General features: G+C 36.1%; 1 protein-coding gene and 1 pseudogene across 2 annotated transcripts in view; both read left to right on the forward strand.

The window, feature by feature from the left end:
• Positions 1–2,554, forward strand: part of PDE3B (phosphodiesterase 3B) — a 130,028-nt gene extending 127,474 nt beyond the window's left edge. For both annotated transcript variants that reach the window (XM_031681168.2, XM_072969556.1), the window contains one exon: positions 346–2,554. In XM_031681168.2, the coding sequence (XP_031537028.1) occupies positions 346–560 (215 nt within the window). In that variant the 3' untranslated portion in view covers positions 561–2,554. The remainder of the gene's footprint in view (positions 1–345) is intronic.
• A 15,403-nt stretch (positions 2,555–17,957) lies between these two features.
• LOC140698729 (small ribosomal subunit protein eS27-like) lies at positions 17,958–18,754 on the forward strand (annotated as a pseudogene).
• The last annotated feature ends 309 nt before the right edge of the window (positions 18,755–19,063 follow it).

The following is a 19,063-nucleotide window of genomic DNA, read 5'->3' on the forward strand; positions in this document are numbered from 1 at the left end:
CTCTTAAAATGTTGGTTTTTACTTTGCATTATTATTTATCACTTGAAATCTCAGTCCCAGCCTCCCTTCTCCCCCAACTCCCACCTCACCCAGTCTTCCCTAATCCTCTTCTCTATTTTTATCTATAACAACATCATCTAACCACATGCTTGTGTCTTGCTCCTTTGCTCATCTAGGTCTTCCCACCAGAAAGAGCGCTCCATAGTGCAGGGATATTTCAGTCTTATTATAACTATAACCCCTAGTAGTTAGATAAATGTCTGGAAAACAGCAGGCACTCAGATACTTATTGAATGATTGGATCATATTGCTATGATTAGAATACATGTGTTTTAAATTCCACAGAACCACAAAGGAGGAAAGGCAGGCGGCGAATATTTTGTCAGCTAATGCACCACCTCACCGAAAACCACAAGATATGGAAAGAAATAATAGAGGAAGAAGAGAAATGTAAAGTGGATGGGACTAAACTGCAGGTGGAGAATTCTTCCTTACCTCAAGGAGATGAGATTCAGGTCATTGAAGAAGCAGATGAAGAGGAAGAGAGACAGCTGGAATAAAAGAAAGGGCATAAGGCCCCAAGGGCTGCACCAGGTGGGGGAAGTCACTGCCTAGTGCTCACTGTGCTGACTCTGAAAGGACCAGACCGCTCCTCGGAGACAGGCCTTGACACTTTGAGAAGACCCTTGCTGTGCTGCCAGTGTCCCACTCTGGTGCACTTTCACCGCATGAACTAAAAACGTATCCACAGAGCTTGGCTTCAGACGACTTGTGTTGCCAAGCTCTTATTTAATGCCTTTACTGGTGTATAAATACTTTGTTGTAATACTGCTTTGCTGGCTAGAAGGCTCTTATTTTTCATGAGGGGGGAGCTATAACTAAAAACTCAAGTGACTTCAATTTCCAAAGTGGCCAGAACTTTTTTGCTTTCATGAAAACAGGATTCAAAACAAACAAAGAAACAGAAACAAAACAACACATACACCAAAAATAGGACTCATATTTCCAAATGTGTCTTTTATGTCTTGGGATGTTTTAGGAAGGAAAAAAAAAATCTGTGCCTATCTGAAAAAGAAATCCAGTGTTGCCTTGAGGTGTCTGTTCAATGCAAGTACAATGTTCAGTGCTGTTCTCCAGCTAGGTTTATCCATGAAGGACTGAGTAACCTTTGTTATATTTAACAAAATCCAGGTGCATCAATTTCTGATGCTTTTTACTGCTGTTACCTACCGTGTGTTCTTTCTGTTTGGGGTACTCAGGTTTGCTTTGGATGTCAGAAGTCTGAATTCCAGATTCATTGACTCTATATTCCATGGCTGAATTTTTAAAGGTGTTTAGTTTTAATAATGAAGGGATTTTATTCTTTAGTCAAAACTGTTCTTATTTTTACTCTTGCTCAGGATTAGTATTTTTAAACATTTAGTTTAATATAAACACAGCAGAGACTTGTCAGAAGGAAAAAAAGTATCTTAATATTGATGTTTAACCGTCTATGAAATGAACATTATTTTCTCTCTTCTTACATAAATTTGAGACTAATTAAAGCCAAGAAAAAGATGTGTATCTTTTGCCTTAATACAGAAGTTAAATGAAATTCATCACATCAGAGATAAAGAACATGTGAAATAGTGTGAGCTCTAAACGCCACATACATTGAATAATTGGAATATGTGCTTATCTTTAGGTCCATATCTTGGGTGTCATGTGTTTAGTTACTGTAAAACTAATGTTCATCTTTCTGTTCATTTCCTTCTGCCATGAGACTACGTGACAGAAATGACCTGTGACTACTCAATACTTCTAGAGCCAAACTGCAAGCTTAATTTTTGAGATAAAGTAAATTTTGGGAGTACTGATTTAATTTTTATATTAAAAAATCTAAATATTTTAGTAAATCATTTTACACAAAAGCACATTAAGATAATTGCAAAGAAAATAGACCATGTTTATATACTTGTTGTGGACCAAATATAGCCTAGTTGTGGAAATTTTTTGAAGATAAAGAGAACAGCCAAAATAATAGCAAGACGGTAGACTAATATTTTTCATTATTTTTGGAAACCATATTATATTGGGTCCATGCACCTTTTGTTGATAATGAAACCATTAATTTTCAAAGGTAATTCTTTTATTTAAAGTATGTCAGCAGGCAGTTTCTTACCTTCCTAGAATATTTAGCTTATCTAAAAGATATCAATTAAAAATCTATGTTAGTGTTGAATGTCTTGATCCTGTATGGTATCATAATATTTAATGACTCACTAAGCTTTATTTATTAGATACGTTGCGTGTTGAGTTCCTTCCTACTACTTTTGCTACCATTGCCACATCACTGTAAACTGGTCCTTCATTACTGAGTAATAAAATTTTAACTAATTTATTATTGAGTTCGCCCTTATAATGTATATATCCTGTGCTTCTGTTTCTCTAGAGTACATTTTACATATTTCTGCTATTGCAAAGTATATATATATATAAATTCACACATGTGCATGTATGCATAATGAGACTCAAATTTCCTCACTTTCTATTTTATTAAAATTTTGTACTGGGCTGTTTAGTGTGTATTTTTATTTTCTCAAAAGAAGCATGTTTTTATTCTCTTAAAAATGCTATTACTGAAAACTCAATTTAAAGTAATTTAACCCTTTATTTAACCTTTGTTAAATAATTGACATGTATTAAAATAACTCGAACACTAAAAAGTGTTCTTGGTGAAACTTAAAGTCATAAATTTTAAAAATGAATGTTAAGTATAAACAGCACTACTAGATGGACTCTCCCTTGAGAAATTATTACAAGCCATATTGGAGATTCTATTTTGGTTACTACTGAATCAGATTAATTTTTTTTTATTAGAATCATTTTCATCATGAATTTGCTGTTGTTTTAAGTCATAATCTTTGAGAAATAATCTTGTAGTGCTGTCATGTATCTATGTGCTTACTGACATTTTTCTCCATAAAAATCTGCTTTTAAAGTTATTTCATGATTTGAAGGCTATATCCAGCTATTCTCACTACTCTGCTGGTGCTGTTGTATTTTTCTACTTATTTTTACAAGAATCCTGGAAATTCTGGTATTGCTTAAGTCTCTGTCTATATTGTATCATCTGGTAGGAATAAAAGAGAGGAATAGAGCCAACTCTGGTCTCTCCATTACACTTGCCAGGCCAATCTGAGCAGCCCTAGAGGGTGTGTGGGGACGACTGGTACGTGGAGCTGGATGAAAGCTTCCCAGAGGCAAGGGAGTTTAATGCTGAGAACTGAAGACTTAACGAGTTACTTTGGAAATGACTGTTTGTGGACAGAGAATAACAGAATGTGTAGAGGCCAGGAAAGGAGACAGCATCCCTACATTGGAAGAGCCAAAAGAGATTTAGGGTGGCTGGAACTTAAGAGTGCAAAAAGAGGGAATGGTAGAGAGAGGGTGGTTAATGAAGGGCCTTGTAAAGCATGACATACCACTTAAATTTTATTCCAAAAGGAAATGGGAAAAAATTTAAAGAGTTTAAATCTGAAAGTGACATAATTAAATTCACACTTTATGAGGATCATTGAAGTAATATGTTGAGTAGAAGAGTAAGATTGGACATGGAGAGGCCTCAGGGATCCACACTCAGGGATAGATTGCAGAACAGGGAAACGAATGGACTTGAGATTTAAGATGCAGGCTCAATTTGCCCAGATTAATTGGATATGATGGTAAGAAGGAGATGATGGTGACTTTCAGATTTGCGATTTGGGCAACTGTCAGTGTAATTCACTGAGATAGGGTGTACTGGAGAAGGAGGTCTTAGATGTGATGGAGGGTATATTCTATTGGTTCTCTTTCTCTGGAGAACCTTGATAAAACTGCAGACACAAGGAAACAAACAAGTTAAAAGTAGCAGAAACAGCAGATTTAAACTCTTCAGAATATCTTCAGATGCTGCACTGCATTATCAAAAACAATACAAAAGAAGCATGTATGAAATGTTTAAAGAAATAAAATATGGAATGACAAAAAATGAGCAAGCAATAAGAGATTAAAAAATCACCAGGAAGGAACGGCTATTAGACTGACAGCAAACTTCTCAATACCAACAGTGGAAGCCAGAAGAGACTACAATAGTATCTTCTAGTACTCATGATGTGTTCGTGATAAAAATCACTAAGAACAATGCCTATGATACGTGATAAAAAAATACTTAAGATATTTCTGTTTCGTTACAGCCCTTATAACATAGATATTATTATGTTTTGTAGAGGAGAAGATTCACCAGGTACGTAAAATACACATATGTATCTAACAGTCTCAAAAATACATGAATCAAAAGTTGGTAGAACTACAGAGAAAAACTGACAAATCTACAACCTGACTGGGAAATTTAACACATTCAGTAAGGTAAATAGACCAGAAGTTAGTAAAAATATAAATAGCACAATGAACAGTCTTGTATTATTATTGGACATACATAGAACCAAATCCAACAGAGACCATTTTTCTTAAACATACAAAGAACATATATAAAAGTTAACCATGTACTTGTCTATAAAGGAAGACAGTAAATTTCAGACTATGTATCAAACCATGTTCCCTGATCATAAAGCAATTAATTAGCAATAAATAACATGGTTGAGAATCAACATACTGAAAAAGTCCCTGAGGGGCAGGATCTGCTCTGCCCCTCCCTCTCTATCCTCCATCACCTACTCCTCAGGTGCCTCCTCTCTGTCTTAGGGCGGCTACTGAAGCTGCAGTCAGGCCAGGCCCCTTCACTGCTTTCCCTGCTATTTGCTGTCCATTCCCTGTTGACAGCCCTAATGGATTCTACAGATTAAACATTCACAGCCCTCTCTAGTTGCCCTGGGATTAGCCTGTCAGACAATGGCAGAAACTATTCTTGCTCCCGATTCTAATGGAATAATTTACCATAAATGGCCTCCCTTTCCCCTCCAAGGAGCCCAGACTCCTTAGAGAAATGGAGGTGAGCAAGGGCTGGCTGCCTCTAATGGGATGAAGGAAGAGAAATCAGCTGTCCAAATGGAGTCATTGTCAGAGCAGCTGCTATATTAAGTGAGAGACACTGAAAGCTTCAAATCCTTCTTATAAACTAATCACTCCTGGTGGGGAGGTGCAGTCAAGAGCACTGCAGAACCCAGGCTGCATGCTCCAGGGTGGGACTTTCAAATAGGACAGGAGATGATGGGGGTGCTCCTCTTCCCTGTTCACTTCCTACATCCTTCTTCCTCCCCTTCTCCCCACCCCTCCTCCTCATGCCTGCTCTGTCCTGTCCTTGCATCTGAAGAGATTCCTTGGAGCCTTATTCCTACTCAGTTTCAGAGATAAGGTCTGTCCCAAAGTGGGCTCAAGTGTCTTCCACTAGTAGAGGAACCGAGATTAAGATGCCTGATACCACCTGGCACTGGTGCTTTCCTGGGAACCAGGACTCTGAGGGGTTGCTGACCAGGGAACATTTTCCAGGTCCATAAACTTCCCCACCAAGAGGGATGCTGCACAGGGTTATCTTGTTTATTTACCCATTACTAATTCACTCATTCAATAAATATTTATTTTCAACACAAACAAGGTGAATCCCACCTTTCTTCCACAAAGAACAGCCCAGCAGCAGAGATAACTACGTGCACATGGCAGGACACTCACTGTAGCTGCAGCTAAGACACCACAGAGATGGCACTGACAAGATTCCCTTGTCAATATACTCAGTTCATGGTCATTAGTCCGTGGAGACCATACGAGTTGCAGTATGCCAGGAGAAGACTTCTAGGAGGAAAGAATTAGATGGTGGCCATTCCCCTGGCTAACTAGACTTACTGCCATCATTTTGCATTAGATATAAATATCTTATCATTATGTTGTACACCTGAAACTAATGTCAATTGTATCTATTTAAAAAAAGACCTAGTGAGAGGTGAGGGGAGACCAACACAGTAGAGCCAGATACTTGTTGTTTATGGTTGCCAGACTAATTTCTAGACCCTGCTGGCAGATGTAGGACACTCCTCAATGTACTTCTAACCTTGTGTAGACAGATTCCAGAAACAGGCAAGACTGAGCTCGCCTGTGAAGATCCCCCATGCCCATCACAGTTGAGCTTCGCAGGAGAAGAGAAAGATAGACAGCAATACCTGCAGTGCCTCAACCTTCTGAAGAAAAGAGAGACAATTTAAGAATTGAATAGGAGGTAGAAAATACGAAGGTTTGATTGCCTACCTTTCCTTCCTGGGAAAGTTCTCAGTCTCCATGTGGTTTAGACCACCTTGTTGGAATCACATGAGCCACTCCCTCTGGCCACAGTTCATTGATCCAAGAACTAACAGCAAACCCAAGTTCTAACCCATAGACTAAGCTTAGTCCATCACATTCCTCCTCAAGAATTTGAACTAGTAAACTAAGAAATCAAAATTAAGAACTTCACACCACACTATCTAATAGTAGAGGTATTGCCCATTGCAATGGGCCGAATTTTTGTGTTTCCCCAAATTCATATGTTGAGACCTAATCCCCAGTGTGATGGTTTTTGGAGGTGGGGCCTTTGGGAGGTAATTAGGCCAAGAGGATGGTTATGAAAGGGAAAATTAACAGAAGTTAACATAACTAAACACATTAGTTAAAGGAGAAAAAAGACTGATCATCCCAATAAGTGGGAAAAAAATGATAAAAGTTACCCTTTCTTCATTTAAGAAAGAAAAAGGAATGAAAGGATGGATGGCTGGATGGGAGGGGAGGAAAAAAAAGAGAAACCTAGAATGTAAGGGAACTTCAGTTTTGGGACTATGCACAAAGATAGTCAATGTCATGTTTAACAATGAAATGTTAGTTTAAACAGACCAGAATGCTCACCATTATCATTTTTCATCAACATTGTACTGAAGGTTCTAACCAAAGTAGTAAGAAATTAAAGCCATAACAATTGGAAAGAAACAAAACTGTCATTATTTATAGAGGCTATGATTATCTAACAGAAAATCTGAAAGAACTGAGAAAAAGAATTTTTCAAAATAGGAAGTTTACCACTATTGTCATATACTACCAGTATACAAATTTCTACCGCATTTTCAGAGAATGGCATCAAATTCTGTCACCAATTTTAGTTTGGAAATGGTCCCCAAGTTCAGGGTCCCAGACTCACTTCAATTCTCTTGACAACGCTTCATACATCGTCAAAATTCCTAGCTGGGGGTAGGATGGGTCCCTGCTTTTTTCAAGGAAAGCTTTTAAAGAGGATATTCACAGTTAATGTCATCAGGAAGACAGACATTGTAAGTGGAGATCTGGTTGCAAATGCTATGTCTCAGTCTATTTTTGCTTAATAGCCGTCTCAATATTATCAGCCTGAATGAAGACAAAGAAGATCCAAAAAGATATAAAATATCCACCATTAAGAAGAGTTAGTATGATTCATTGCATTTAAGTTCAAATGACTGCTTTCAGTAAAGGATAAATGGAGAAGGGCTGGTTTAATAAGCCCTCTGATGATAAAAGCCCTCGGAGCTGTTGTCAATTACCTGTTTCTCCTGTTAAACAAAAAAAAAAAGGCAAAGGGTGTCTTAAATTGCATTCCTCAAAATATACTGTCTGCATCCACCCCACTCTGAAATAGCCAGATAAAATAAATGGAACATTGGTAAATTAAAAGAGGTCCAGAGAAGAGTGACAAGAGCCAAATCAGATAAAGAATCTATGATATTTTAGCCTGGAGAAGCAAAGATTCACAGAACTCAAGTGAAAGCTTTCTTCCAATGTTTAAAATGGGAGCCACATATTTAAATACCTACCAGACTAGACAGAAAGTTCAAATTAACGATGTGGACTTGGTGTAGTAGTACAAGTGTATATATCATGCAAAAAGGCCACAACTCTGCTCCAATTATTTTTTGCTATGCGAAATGCCAGCCCAGCATTGATGGAATATCACATTTTTTTAGAGAAAAGCTGAAAATACAGATTTTTACAAGAAATCTAGATTTTTAATTGTTAACTTAATTTTTAAAATTAAACCTAAGTATTCTGGAACGAATTCCAGTGTGGGAGTGTGGTTTCCCCACATCACCAGAAAGCAATTATCCGACAGAAGCTGGGTGTCCTACAATTCAACTCTATTCTGACACAACTTACCCGGAGATAGCATCAGATCCCACAGGTTAAGGGCTCTTTCCCATAAGACAGCCCCTACCTCAGACACCAGTCTCAATTCCAGGTTGTTACCTGAACTTCTGACCAACTGGCTATAAATCAGAGGTTCCCACACCCTCTCCTTGGGTTCAATGAATTTACTAGACCAGCTCACAAAACTTAGAAAACCAATTTACTCACCAGATCACAGGTTGATTACAGAGGATATTAAAGATTTCGGAATCAACAGCCAGATGGAAGTACATAGGGCAAGGTCGTGAACAAAGGAACTTCAGTCCTCTTGGGAGTTTGCGGCCCGGCACAGTGGCACATTGGAGGCATTATGCCTCACCAACCTGGAAGGTCTCTGAAGCCCCTCCTTTTGGATTTTTACGGAGACTCTCTATTACACTGGCATGGTTGATTAAATCACTCGGCAAGGATGATTGAGTCAACCTCCAGACCCTTTTTCCTCCTCCTTTGTAGTCAGGGGGTGGGGCTGAAAGTCCCAACCCTCTGATTAAGGTGGTTCCCCTGATAACCAGCCCTCCCCCACCTTAGGTGATTTCCAAAATCACCTCATTAACATAAACCCAATTGTGGTGGAAAGAGGCTTGTTTGAATAACAAGACACTCCTTTCACCTTAATGGCTCTGAAGCATTTTTTTTCAGGAATTGAGGACTAGGAACCAAATATTGTAACAACAGATGCTCCCACTGGTCTTATTGTTTAGGAAACTCCCAAGAGTTTGGGAGATGTGAGCCAGGAACAATGGATGAAAACTAAATATATTTATTGTGGGTTTTTGTGAGTCAGGCATTTAGAAATGGCTTGTCTGAGCAGTTCTGGCTCAGGATCTCTCATGAGATCACAATCAGTTGTAGCTGGGTCTGCAATCAGTTAAGCTTTGAGGAGAATCTACTTCCAAGTTGGTTCACTCACATGGTTGGCAAGTTGATCCAGGCAGTTGGTGGGAGGCCTCAGTTTCTCTCCATGTGGGCCTCTCCACAGGACTGCTTGAGTGTCATCACGGCAAGAGGACTGGCTTCCCCCAGAGTGAGCAAAGAGACCAAGGTGAAAAACTGCAATGCTTTTAGACAACTTAGAATTCACACGCCATCACTTCCCTCACAGTCTATTCCTTACACAGACCAGCTGTGATTAACAAGGTTGTGTACACCAGGTGAGGATCATTGAAGGTATTTCTGGAGGTTGGCTACCACATTCTGCATGTGCGTTTTCCTTGTTTTGTTTTAAGGTGATTTATCTTGGACATCTCTCCATATTACTATATAGGAAACTATATACAGCTGTAAAATATTCTATTATAGAATATACTATTCCTCTACTGATAGATATGTCGTTACATCAACTTTTTGGTTTCATTTTGCTATTAGAAATAACATATCAGTGAATAACCTGCACTTACGTCTCCTTCATAAGTGTTCAAGTGTATCTGCTGGAGAGATTTCTAAGAAACGGCATTCTTCAGTCAGAAGGTGAATACGTCTATAATTTGATAGATAATACCAAACTGTCCTCAGGAAACGTCTGTGAATTTGCACCTATATATGAAAGGGCATGTTTCAGCACAGCCTTCTCAATAGTGATTATTGTCAAGTTCTAGGATTTTTGACAATACGGTAGATGAGATATTAGTAAAGTTTATATTTGCATTTCTTGAGTAAGATATAGTTATCTTTTTAGATGTTTACAATGTGGTGTATATTATGTGAACTGCCAAGTCTTTTGACCAATGTTTTCTAAAGCATTATTAAAACTTTTTTCTTCTGTGTTCTTACATTAAGGAGATTAGTCTTTTGTTTGCGATGAGATTTGCATATTTATTCCTAGCTTGTTTCCACTTATGGTGTTGTTTGCCTTGCAGAAGATTTATGTTGTTGTTTTTATGTTGTGTTTTATTGTTGCTATAGTATATATCACAATAGAATATTGTACAGCTATATAAAGAATGATAAAGTTTTCTATGTAGAGATATGGAGAGATCTCCAGGATAAATCATATTAAACAAAACAAAAAAGTTTACCGAATGTAAACAAAGGATGTTGCACCCATCAAGCCATCAGCCAGCCACCCCATCAGTGCACCCTAAGGGGATTCAGGATGGAGAAAAAACAAGATACTAGCCTTAGACAGTTAAGGCGCATATCAGAGGAAGAATTTTAAAAAGCCCAGATTCTTGCATCTTCCCATACAGGGAAAAGCACTAAATTCACTAACTTGAGATACTTGGTTTTTCTTTAGCAATATTTTGATGTTCGACTTCCTGAGTTTTTTGTTTTTTGTTATTTTTTTTTGCAAAAACTATGTGTCTTGGCTCCTCTCTTATCTCTGACAGGCTGTATCCCAGGCTTATATTCTCTGTAATGCCCCAAATAAAGCATAATTCTTCACTTCTAGGCTATGCTTTTTTTCAGTCGACAGTAGTATATCAAGGCATATGCTATGAGATATGAATTCAAATTTTTAGCTATTTTCCAAATGATTCAAAAGTAGTCCCAATACCATTTATTAAAAAGTCCATCTTTGCTCCACTATATTTGAATTTGAATTTCTTTCTTTCTTTGCAATTCTATTTTTGTCTAATCATTTCATTATTACACTATTTTAATTATTCAAACTCTATAGTATATTTCAATACCTGATAGGGCTAAAACTCCCACACTGCTATTCTTTTTGTAGCTATTCTTTCACTTTTTCATGTGAATTTTAGAAACAGTTTGTCTGGTTCTATGGGAAAAAAAACAAAAACAAAAACCCTGATCTTATTAAATTCATATGTTAGCCTCAGGAGAACTGACATCTTTGTTATCTTTTTGTCCAAGAACATATCTATCCATTTTGGCTCTGTAGGGAAACAGAATTTGCCACCCTAAAATATGTCTCTTTGGCATATTGTTTTAAGCTGGTTATTTTCTGAGAAACAGCAGACTTGGGGAAAACTCTGAAATCCCAGTGACATTAACATTTGTAAGGGAAAACTCCAACTGTAAAGATGTCTCCCTCTCCATACCTAGAAGAGGATGAACAAATCTCTAGAAACTTTTAGAAATGGGGAAGTCCAGGACTTAAATCTGCATCACAATCACCCTTGTTTACTGTGCTTTTCTTGGTAACCTCCCATAACTGATTCTCCCCACCTTGATCATCCTCTTTGTCTTTAGCTGAGAATGGCTTTAAGGTGAGGGCTTTAGCCATTTTGACTCAGTTTTCCTGATTCTTTCCCAAGTATAAATGTTATCAAATTTTTGTTTGATTCTCTGTTAACCTTGCATATTAATTTAATTCTTAGATCGGCCACAGGAATTTAGAAGGGTAGAAGAAAATTTCTTACTCCCTGACAGCTCTTTCAAGAATGTTTTAGTGTTTTTTTCCACTCATCTTTTGCATATTCTTATGTTTATTCCCAGTATTTTATTTCTGTTATATTGAAAAATGGAACTTTCTCTTCCATTTATCTACTAACGGTTGCTGTACACATAATAGCTATTGATGTTTTGTCTTTTAATTTTATATCCTATTACTTTATCTTACTATTTTTCTCATAAATTATATGGGAATATTATAGTCATATTATCTGCAAACAGAAAGTTTTACTCTTTCCAGTTCTTTCACTCTAATGTCCTTGTATTAGCTAATACCTTCAATACAATGTGAAAACAGTATGGAGATAGTGGACTCATTTTTTTCGTTCTTAAGGGAATCCCTCCAATATTTTCACATCAGTTTTGGAATGTGTACATATATATTACGTATACACATATTTGTATATAAACACGTTTTATAGGTATAAATATATATAGATGCATGTATTCACTTTATCAATTCATATTTTACTGAATGTTGAATTTTTTCAAATGCCTTTTTAGCATCTATGAGCTTGTTCACATGCATTTTCTCTGCAAATGATTAATAATGTTTTCTAATATTGAACCATTTATATATTCACGGAATAAACTCTACTTGGTCATAATGCATTAATTTTTAAATGTAGTGTTGGATCTTTCCTTAATAATTTATTTAGATTTTAAAATTTATAGCCATAAGTTTGCTGTTGTTTTAATTCTAAAAAAGCGTTCAAAATTTCCTTTTTAGTTCTATGCTCTAGAACAGTTCAAATAGTTTTCTGACGGCCACATCTTTGGCAACTTTCTCTTTTATGAAAACTGGTCTGTTGATACCATCTCTTCTAGGGTCAACACTGGTAAATTATATCTTCATAGAGATTACCGATTTCATTCAGGTCTTCAAACTTCTTTGCAATAAGTTGTATAAATCAACTTCTTACGATTATTAAAGTTCTGCTTCTGGATTATTCTCCTTTGTCATTTCATATTTTGAGTATTTATGCTGTCTTCCCTTTTTCTTGCGTAATCAGGATAACTACTAGTTTGATTAATTCCAGAATCATCAAACTTTTTTGTACAGGGGCCAAATATTTTAGGCTTTGCAGGCCAAGCATATTATGTAGGTATTTATATATATAAAAGAGTAAAAATTTTCTACACAATTTTTATTACATTCAAAATATAATTATAGTAATAATTAAGTACTTTAAAAGAATACTGATCTACTAATAAAAAAGGAATTCTTTCTTGGGAGACAAAATTTTGCTTAATTGGGGTTCAAAGTTTGTGTTTCCTACTATTCAAAACATTACAAATGTCCATCTGTTAATGCTGATCTGTAATGAGATTCACATTTCATATTTGAAAGTGCTTTTTTACACAGATGGGTACTGCCAAATACTGATATCATCCATGAGCATCTGGTTTTAATCCAGTATATTAATCACTGGGAAGGATGTATAGAATTCTATTAAATTCTCTGATACTTGCCTTTTAGCATGCCATTACTTTGGAAACTAATCACTTGCAATTAAAGATTAATTGCACAGTTAAACAATATGGATATTTTCTTTGCACTTGCATCCAGGTCCAAAAAAGAGCTTCTGGAACTTTAGTTTGAGCTCACAAAATATATCTGCTGAAAAAGTGCATGCGAATGGAGGCCCCACTGCTTGTTTTAACTGCTGACAGCACAAGAAGTATATAAAACAGCTTGACGTTACTTTGATTCAAAATGTTAGCTTGTTGTTGAAAAGACTTCACCTCAGTATGTTTCCCATAAAAGCATTGTTTTGCCTTATAATTTTAGGATAAACTCATTAAGATCAAGTCAGCTGTAAAAGCTAATGTCCAAAGCCATTCAGTATTTGATAACATGGTTGCGGGTGGGTCTTCTCATTCAGAAAAATTTCAGTCTTGGCCCTGAGCTCAAAAATTTGCAATTAAATGTTATCACTTACTGCTAAGTCAGTGGTAGAGCAAGTCAGGACAGTCAGCTTCTATTTCTGACAAAAATTCACAAAACTGATTGATAATGGTTAAGTCCAGGAGAATAAATGAAGTCCACTGGTAGATTCAAGCATTTTCTGCAAAGTACCTACTGATAATGCAATTTACACAACTATGCCTTTTTTTTTGCCCCGCATATGCTTTTACTATCAGTTGTAATACAGCAGATTCCATTTTAGGTTGTACTGAATTAGTGTTTTCTCATCTTTGAAAATATCCTCTCCTATAGTTGTTTCATGCAGACTATTCACAGAGGCTAAATCTTCAAACTTGGCATTGACTCCATGAATAAACAACTGAACAGTATTGGTAATAGCTCTTTACTCATCAAGAGCCAAGGAAAACCACTCAATCATCTGCCTTGTTTTTTAATTGACTTAATTTTTCTCTCAGTGTCAACACTGAGCAACGGTTCTCACTGAAGACTACAGTTTTAAATAAGTTTATTTTCTCTCGGCACTCTTCTCTTGCTGCCCCAATTAAACACAATTTAATTAATTCACAATTGGTAAATGGCCTTCCTTGGTTGGATAACCGATGAGCCACTCAGAAACTTTCGTTGCAGCTTCATTTTCATTTTTTGAGAAGAAATTCTGCTACCATGATACATTCCATTTTAAAATTTCTAATTTTTCTGACCTTTACTCTCCTGTTAGGAATATTATGAGTGCTCAGTCGGCTAGTGCCAAAGCTGACTGTAGAGCTATGGTGTCATTTCACAATAAACATAATGTTTTGCCACCTACTTTGGTAAACAAAATAATCCACACTCTACTGTGCCTTAAAACCATGACGCTCAAAGCTCACTTTTCTCTCTCCTTTTGTTTTTGTTTGACATGATGAGTATGCATTGCTAATAAAAAGCAAATTAAAATTTAAAGATTATAGAAAATGTTGCTATATGGAGATATGCATGGTGCTAGAAATGCTGTCAAGTTATAACTGCATCACTGGAGTTTGTAGTGTGGCAAGCCGCATGCAGAGTGATGAGTGCCACACAGTTTCTGTCACAATCACTCAACTATACTTAACTATGCCATCATAGCACAAAAAGCAGCTGTAAGCAATGTATTCTAAAAATGAATGTTTCTATCTTCTGATATAACTTTATGAACACTAAATTTGAAATGCAAAAATTTTTCATCTCTCACAAAGTATTATTCTTTTGGGGTTTGTTTCCAAACATTTAACATTCCAAACATTAGCTTGTACACCATACAAAACAGATGGTGGGCCAGATTTCACCTGTGGGGTATAAAATTACTGACCCTCGATCTAATGTGTTGATTTTTTTAAAAAGGATCAAGCTATTGGTTTTATTTTTCTATTGTCTAACTCATTAATTCCTGCTTGTCAAGAATTGTAATTTCTTCCTTCTATGTCCCTTTGGTTTGCTATTTTTTTCTTAAAAAAAAATAGTATGCTTAATTCATTCTCAACATTTAATGTTTTCATTGAAATAAGTATTTAGGGCTATGAGTTTTCTTATGAGGACAACTGTAGCTGTAGTCCATTGATTCTGATGTGCAGAGTTTTTATCAGTTTTCTAGAAATTCTGCAGTTTTGGTTGTAATTCCCCCTTTGCTCAAAGATTATTTTACAATTAAAAAAAAAATTTCAAGACACAAAGGCAATTTTGAGTTCTGGTTTTGTTATTTTGCTCTTAATACCCATTCTTATTGCATTATGTTTGAATAATGAAATTTATATTATTTATACTTCTGAAATTTTTGAAAGTTCACTTTTGGTCCACTATATGGTCAATTTGCAAGAACATTATATGGCACTTATAAAAATGGTATAGTCTATAATCAGGTATAGAATTTAATGTATATTCATCAGGTCTACCTTACTGATTATGTACTATAGGCCTTCTTTTATCTTTTTTTTTGTAATGGAGATCCTGGGGATTTTTTTTTTAAATCCATTTTATTTGTCGTAAGCTGAGGGAAGTGAATTATTTTCTTAGTATTAATGTACTTCTACTCATTTCTCCTTGTACCTCTTGTCATTTTTGCTTCATGAAAGAAGCAAAAGTTATTTGGTATAATAGTTATTCATAACTATTGTAACTTCCTCAAGAATTAGAGTCTCTAGAATTAGAGAGTGCATTTCTTTGTCTTGCTTATGCCGTCTGCCTTAAATTCTTCCTTGTTTTATTAAGATTATAATCCTTGCTTTCTTTTTATGTATTTGCCTGGTATGCTATGCCCATCTTTATGTTCTTTCTTTTTTTTTTTAACTTTAGTTTTGTTTTATTGTTGTTGTTTTTAGGGGGGAAGTAATTAGGTTTACTTGATTTTGTTTTAATGGTGGTACTGGGGGTTGTACCCAGGACCTCATGTATGCTAAACAGGCATTTTTATCAGCTGAGCTATATACACCTCCATCCTTATATTCTTAACCTTTAACCTATGTTTTAGATGTCTCTCGTATATAGCATAATACAGCATTGGGTTTTGTCTGTGATCCAATCTGAATACTTTTTTAATAGGTGAGATAAGCGTATTTACATTTTTTAATGTGACTGTAATTAGGGATGTAGTTCTCTCATATTTGCTCTTTACCAAAAACTTAATTTTAGTTCTCTTGACATTTAGGAAGGTTTTTATTTTTGATTTAGTGGTCATCTTTATGCTTATACTTTTATATGCTTGGATGGTATCTGCTTCTCTTATAAGAATAATAAAATTAGCTTGTACCTCTTCCTCCATATCCTCCACTACCCAATTTTAGGCAATATTCTATCATTTACTTTTTGTTTCTTTGGGGTTTTTTTGGGGGGGGGGTATAATTAGATTTATTTTAATGGAGGTACTGGGGATTGAACCCAGGACCTCGTGCATGCTAGGCATGCACTTTACCACTGAGCTATACCCTCCCCCTATCATTTACTTTTGTACTCTTAAATTTATTCAGACTTCTACTACTTGACTTGTCAGTTTTAAATTATATCCTTTGACTCCTAACTATTATATATGCAGTAATCAGAGAGCTTATTCTACTTTCTACCTTTTCTTCTTTTTTTTTTATTAGATGCATTATTTCTATACTGTCAGAGTGTAAATTATTTACATGTTATTCTGTTACACTCATTCCACCTTTGTTTTAGCCTTAATTCTACAGATAAATATAGTCAATTCTTAGCACTAGCCGTTTTGCTGATGTTTCCCCAATCATCACTTTGTTGATTGAAACTTGCCCTCACACCTGATTAATAGTTTGGGTGATGCAGAACTTCAGGTTCAAAATCAGACCAAATTAGGGGGCTGTCAACGTAGGGCACTAATCCCTATGTAGGAGCACCACCGTCTCCCAGACAAGGTACTCAATTTACTTAGACTTTGGGAGCAGCACAAACAGGAAAACAGTGGGACAGGAGCATCAGCTTGATTTCTTTCCACTTTTGCTGTTCTTATCTACTCCTCTCCTTATATACCTGTTTCCTCCATAGCCAAAACCTGTGAAGAATGAGCTCCTATCTCTACCTCAGGCTTTGTCTTATCTGTGGTTCCTTCAATATTATCCCATTTACCTTCCACCTTTTAGGACTTGAAAGTATCTGATTCACTATGGCCCTCCAAGGGTGTGGAGAAAAGAGACTTCCACACTGCTGCTGGGAATGTAGTTTGGAGCCATTTATGGAAAACTGTATGGAGATGCCTTAAAAAAACTAAAAATAGACTTACCATATGATCCAGCAATCCCACTCCTGGGCATAAATCCAGAAGAAACTCTAATTCAAGAAGATTCATGCACCCTAATGTTCACAGCAGCACTATTTACAACAGCCAAGACACGGAAGCAACCTAAATGTCCATCGACAGACAACTGGATAAAGAGGATATGGTGTATATAATAAATGGAATACTACTCAGACATAACAAAGAATAAAACAATGTCATTTGCAGGAATATGGATGGACCTGGAGATTGTCATACTGAGTAAGCCAGAAAGAGAAAGAAAAATACCCCATGATATCATTTATAGGTAGCATCTTAAAAAAAAGACAAATTTATTTACAAAACAGAGACAGACTCACAGACATAGAAAACAAACTTAATGGTTACCAGGGGGAAAGGTGAGGGGGAGGGATAAATTGGGAGTTTGGGATTTCCATACATTAACTACTATATATAAAATAAGCAACAAGATCTTACTGTATAGTACAGGGAACTATATTTGATACTTTGTAAAAGCCTATAATGAGAAAGAGTATGAAAAGGAATATATATACACACATATATACGTATAACTGAATCACTATGCTGTACGTTATAAAGTAGCAACATTGTAAACTGATTATACTTTAAAAAAAGGAAAAAATATGGCCCTCCAACCCCATTCTCAATACCTTTATCTGTTTTTCTATCCTTATGGTTATTTCAAGGGCATTTGTGAAGAAATAAGTGTACTCAGTTGCCATCTTGAATCAGAAGTGAGATTTCTAACATTCTAAGTTAGTAGCTCACAATTTGACTGATTAGAGAGAAGGCATTCCTATTGCAGTAGATCTATAGTCTGTTACTACATAGTTCCAAAAAATAATTATTTTCCATTATGGATTAATTACTAAATTTATATTTATATTTTTCTAAATATGCAGTATTTTATTTTTACCATAGTTAACTGGCTCCAAACAATCAAGAGCTGACAATAAGAAAACAACCTTATAACTTGTAAAGCACAGTATAAAAGAGTAAGAGATGGCCTTTCTGGTAGTGATGACCTCCCCACAAGAACATGCCTCTTGCAAAGAAGCTCCTTCATCCCTCTCCAGAAGAGAAGAGGAAACACAAGAAGAAGCGCCTGGTATAGAGCCCCAATTCTTACTTCATGGATATGAAATGCCCAGGATGCTATAAACACACCACCGAATTCAGCCATGCCATAGTTTTGTGTGTTGGCTGCTTTACTATCTCTGCCAGTCATAGGAGATAAAAAAGCAAAGCTTACAGAAGGATGATCCTTTCGACAGAAACAGCACTTTTAAAAGCACCCTGAATCATGATAAATGGGGAGCTATCCCAATAAACACATTTTGGATAAAAAAATATATAATGAGATAAAAAAGGGCATCCTGTACTATGAACTAGAGGAATCATTTCCCTGTCTGAATCCCTATTTCCTTGGCTATAAAATGATCACATTAAGTGAGATTAAACACCTTCTACCATCAACAAGTTATGAATCTACATTTTTAAATGATTTTTATCAGGTTGGCAGTAACTTGATTAGGGAAAAGAATAGCATTTCCTTAGACACAGCTAAAGAAAATAGTGTGTTCTCCATTTTGTGTAGATTGATGGAATTCTTAATCACCCTAGAAGAAACAGTGGTAGCATTCAAGAGCAAAATAAGGCCTCTGCAATTTCGATTATAATCTACTCCAGTTCACTACATGACTTTGCTCAGTAAGACCACCAAAACCCACAGAACGCCCAGTCTATAGATTTCAATTTAGGCATTTATGCACAATACGACAGTAAGTAGGAGGCCCAGGGACAGGGCATTTCTTGTGTCATAGAAAGAGCAAAGATCAAGGAACCACCTGAATGAGTATTAC

Source organism: Vicugna pacos, chromosome 10 (assembly GCF_048564905.1).
Source record: "Vicugna pacos chromosome 10, VicPac4, whole genome shotgun sequence".
NCBI classification, from domain to species: domain Eukaryota; kingdom Metazoa; phylum Chordata; class Mammalia; order Artiodactyla; family Camelidae; genus Vicugna; species Vicugna pacos.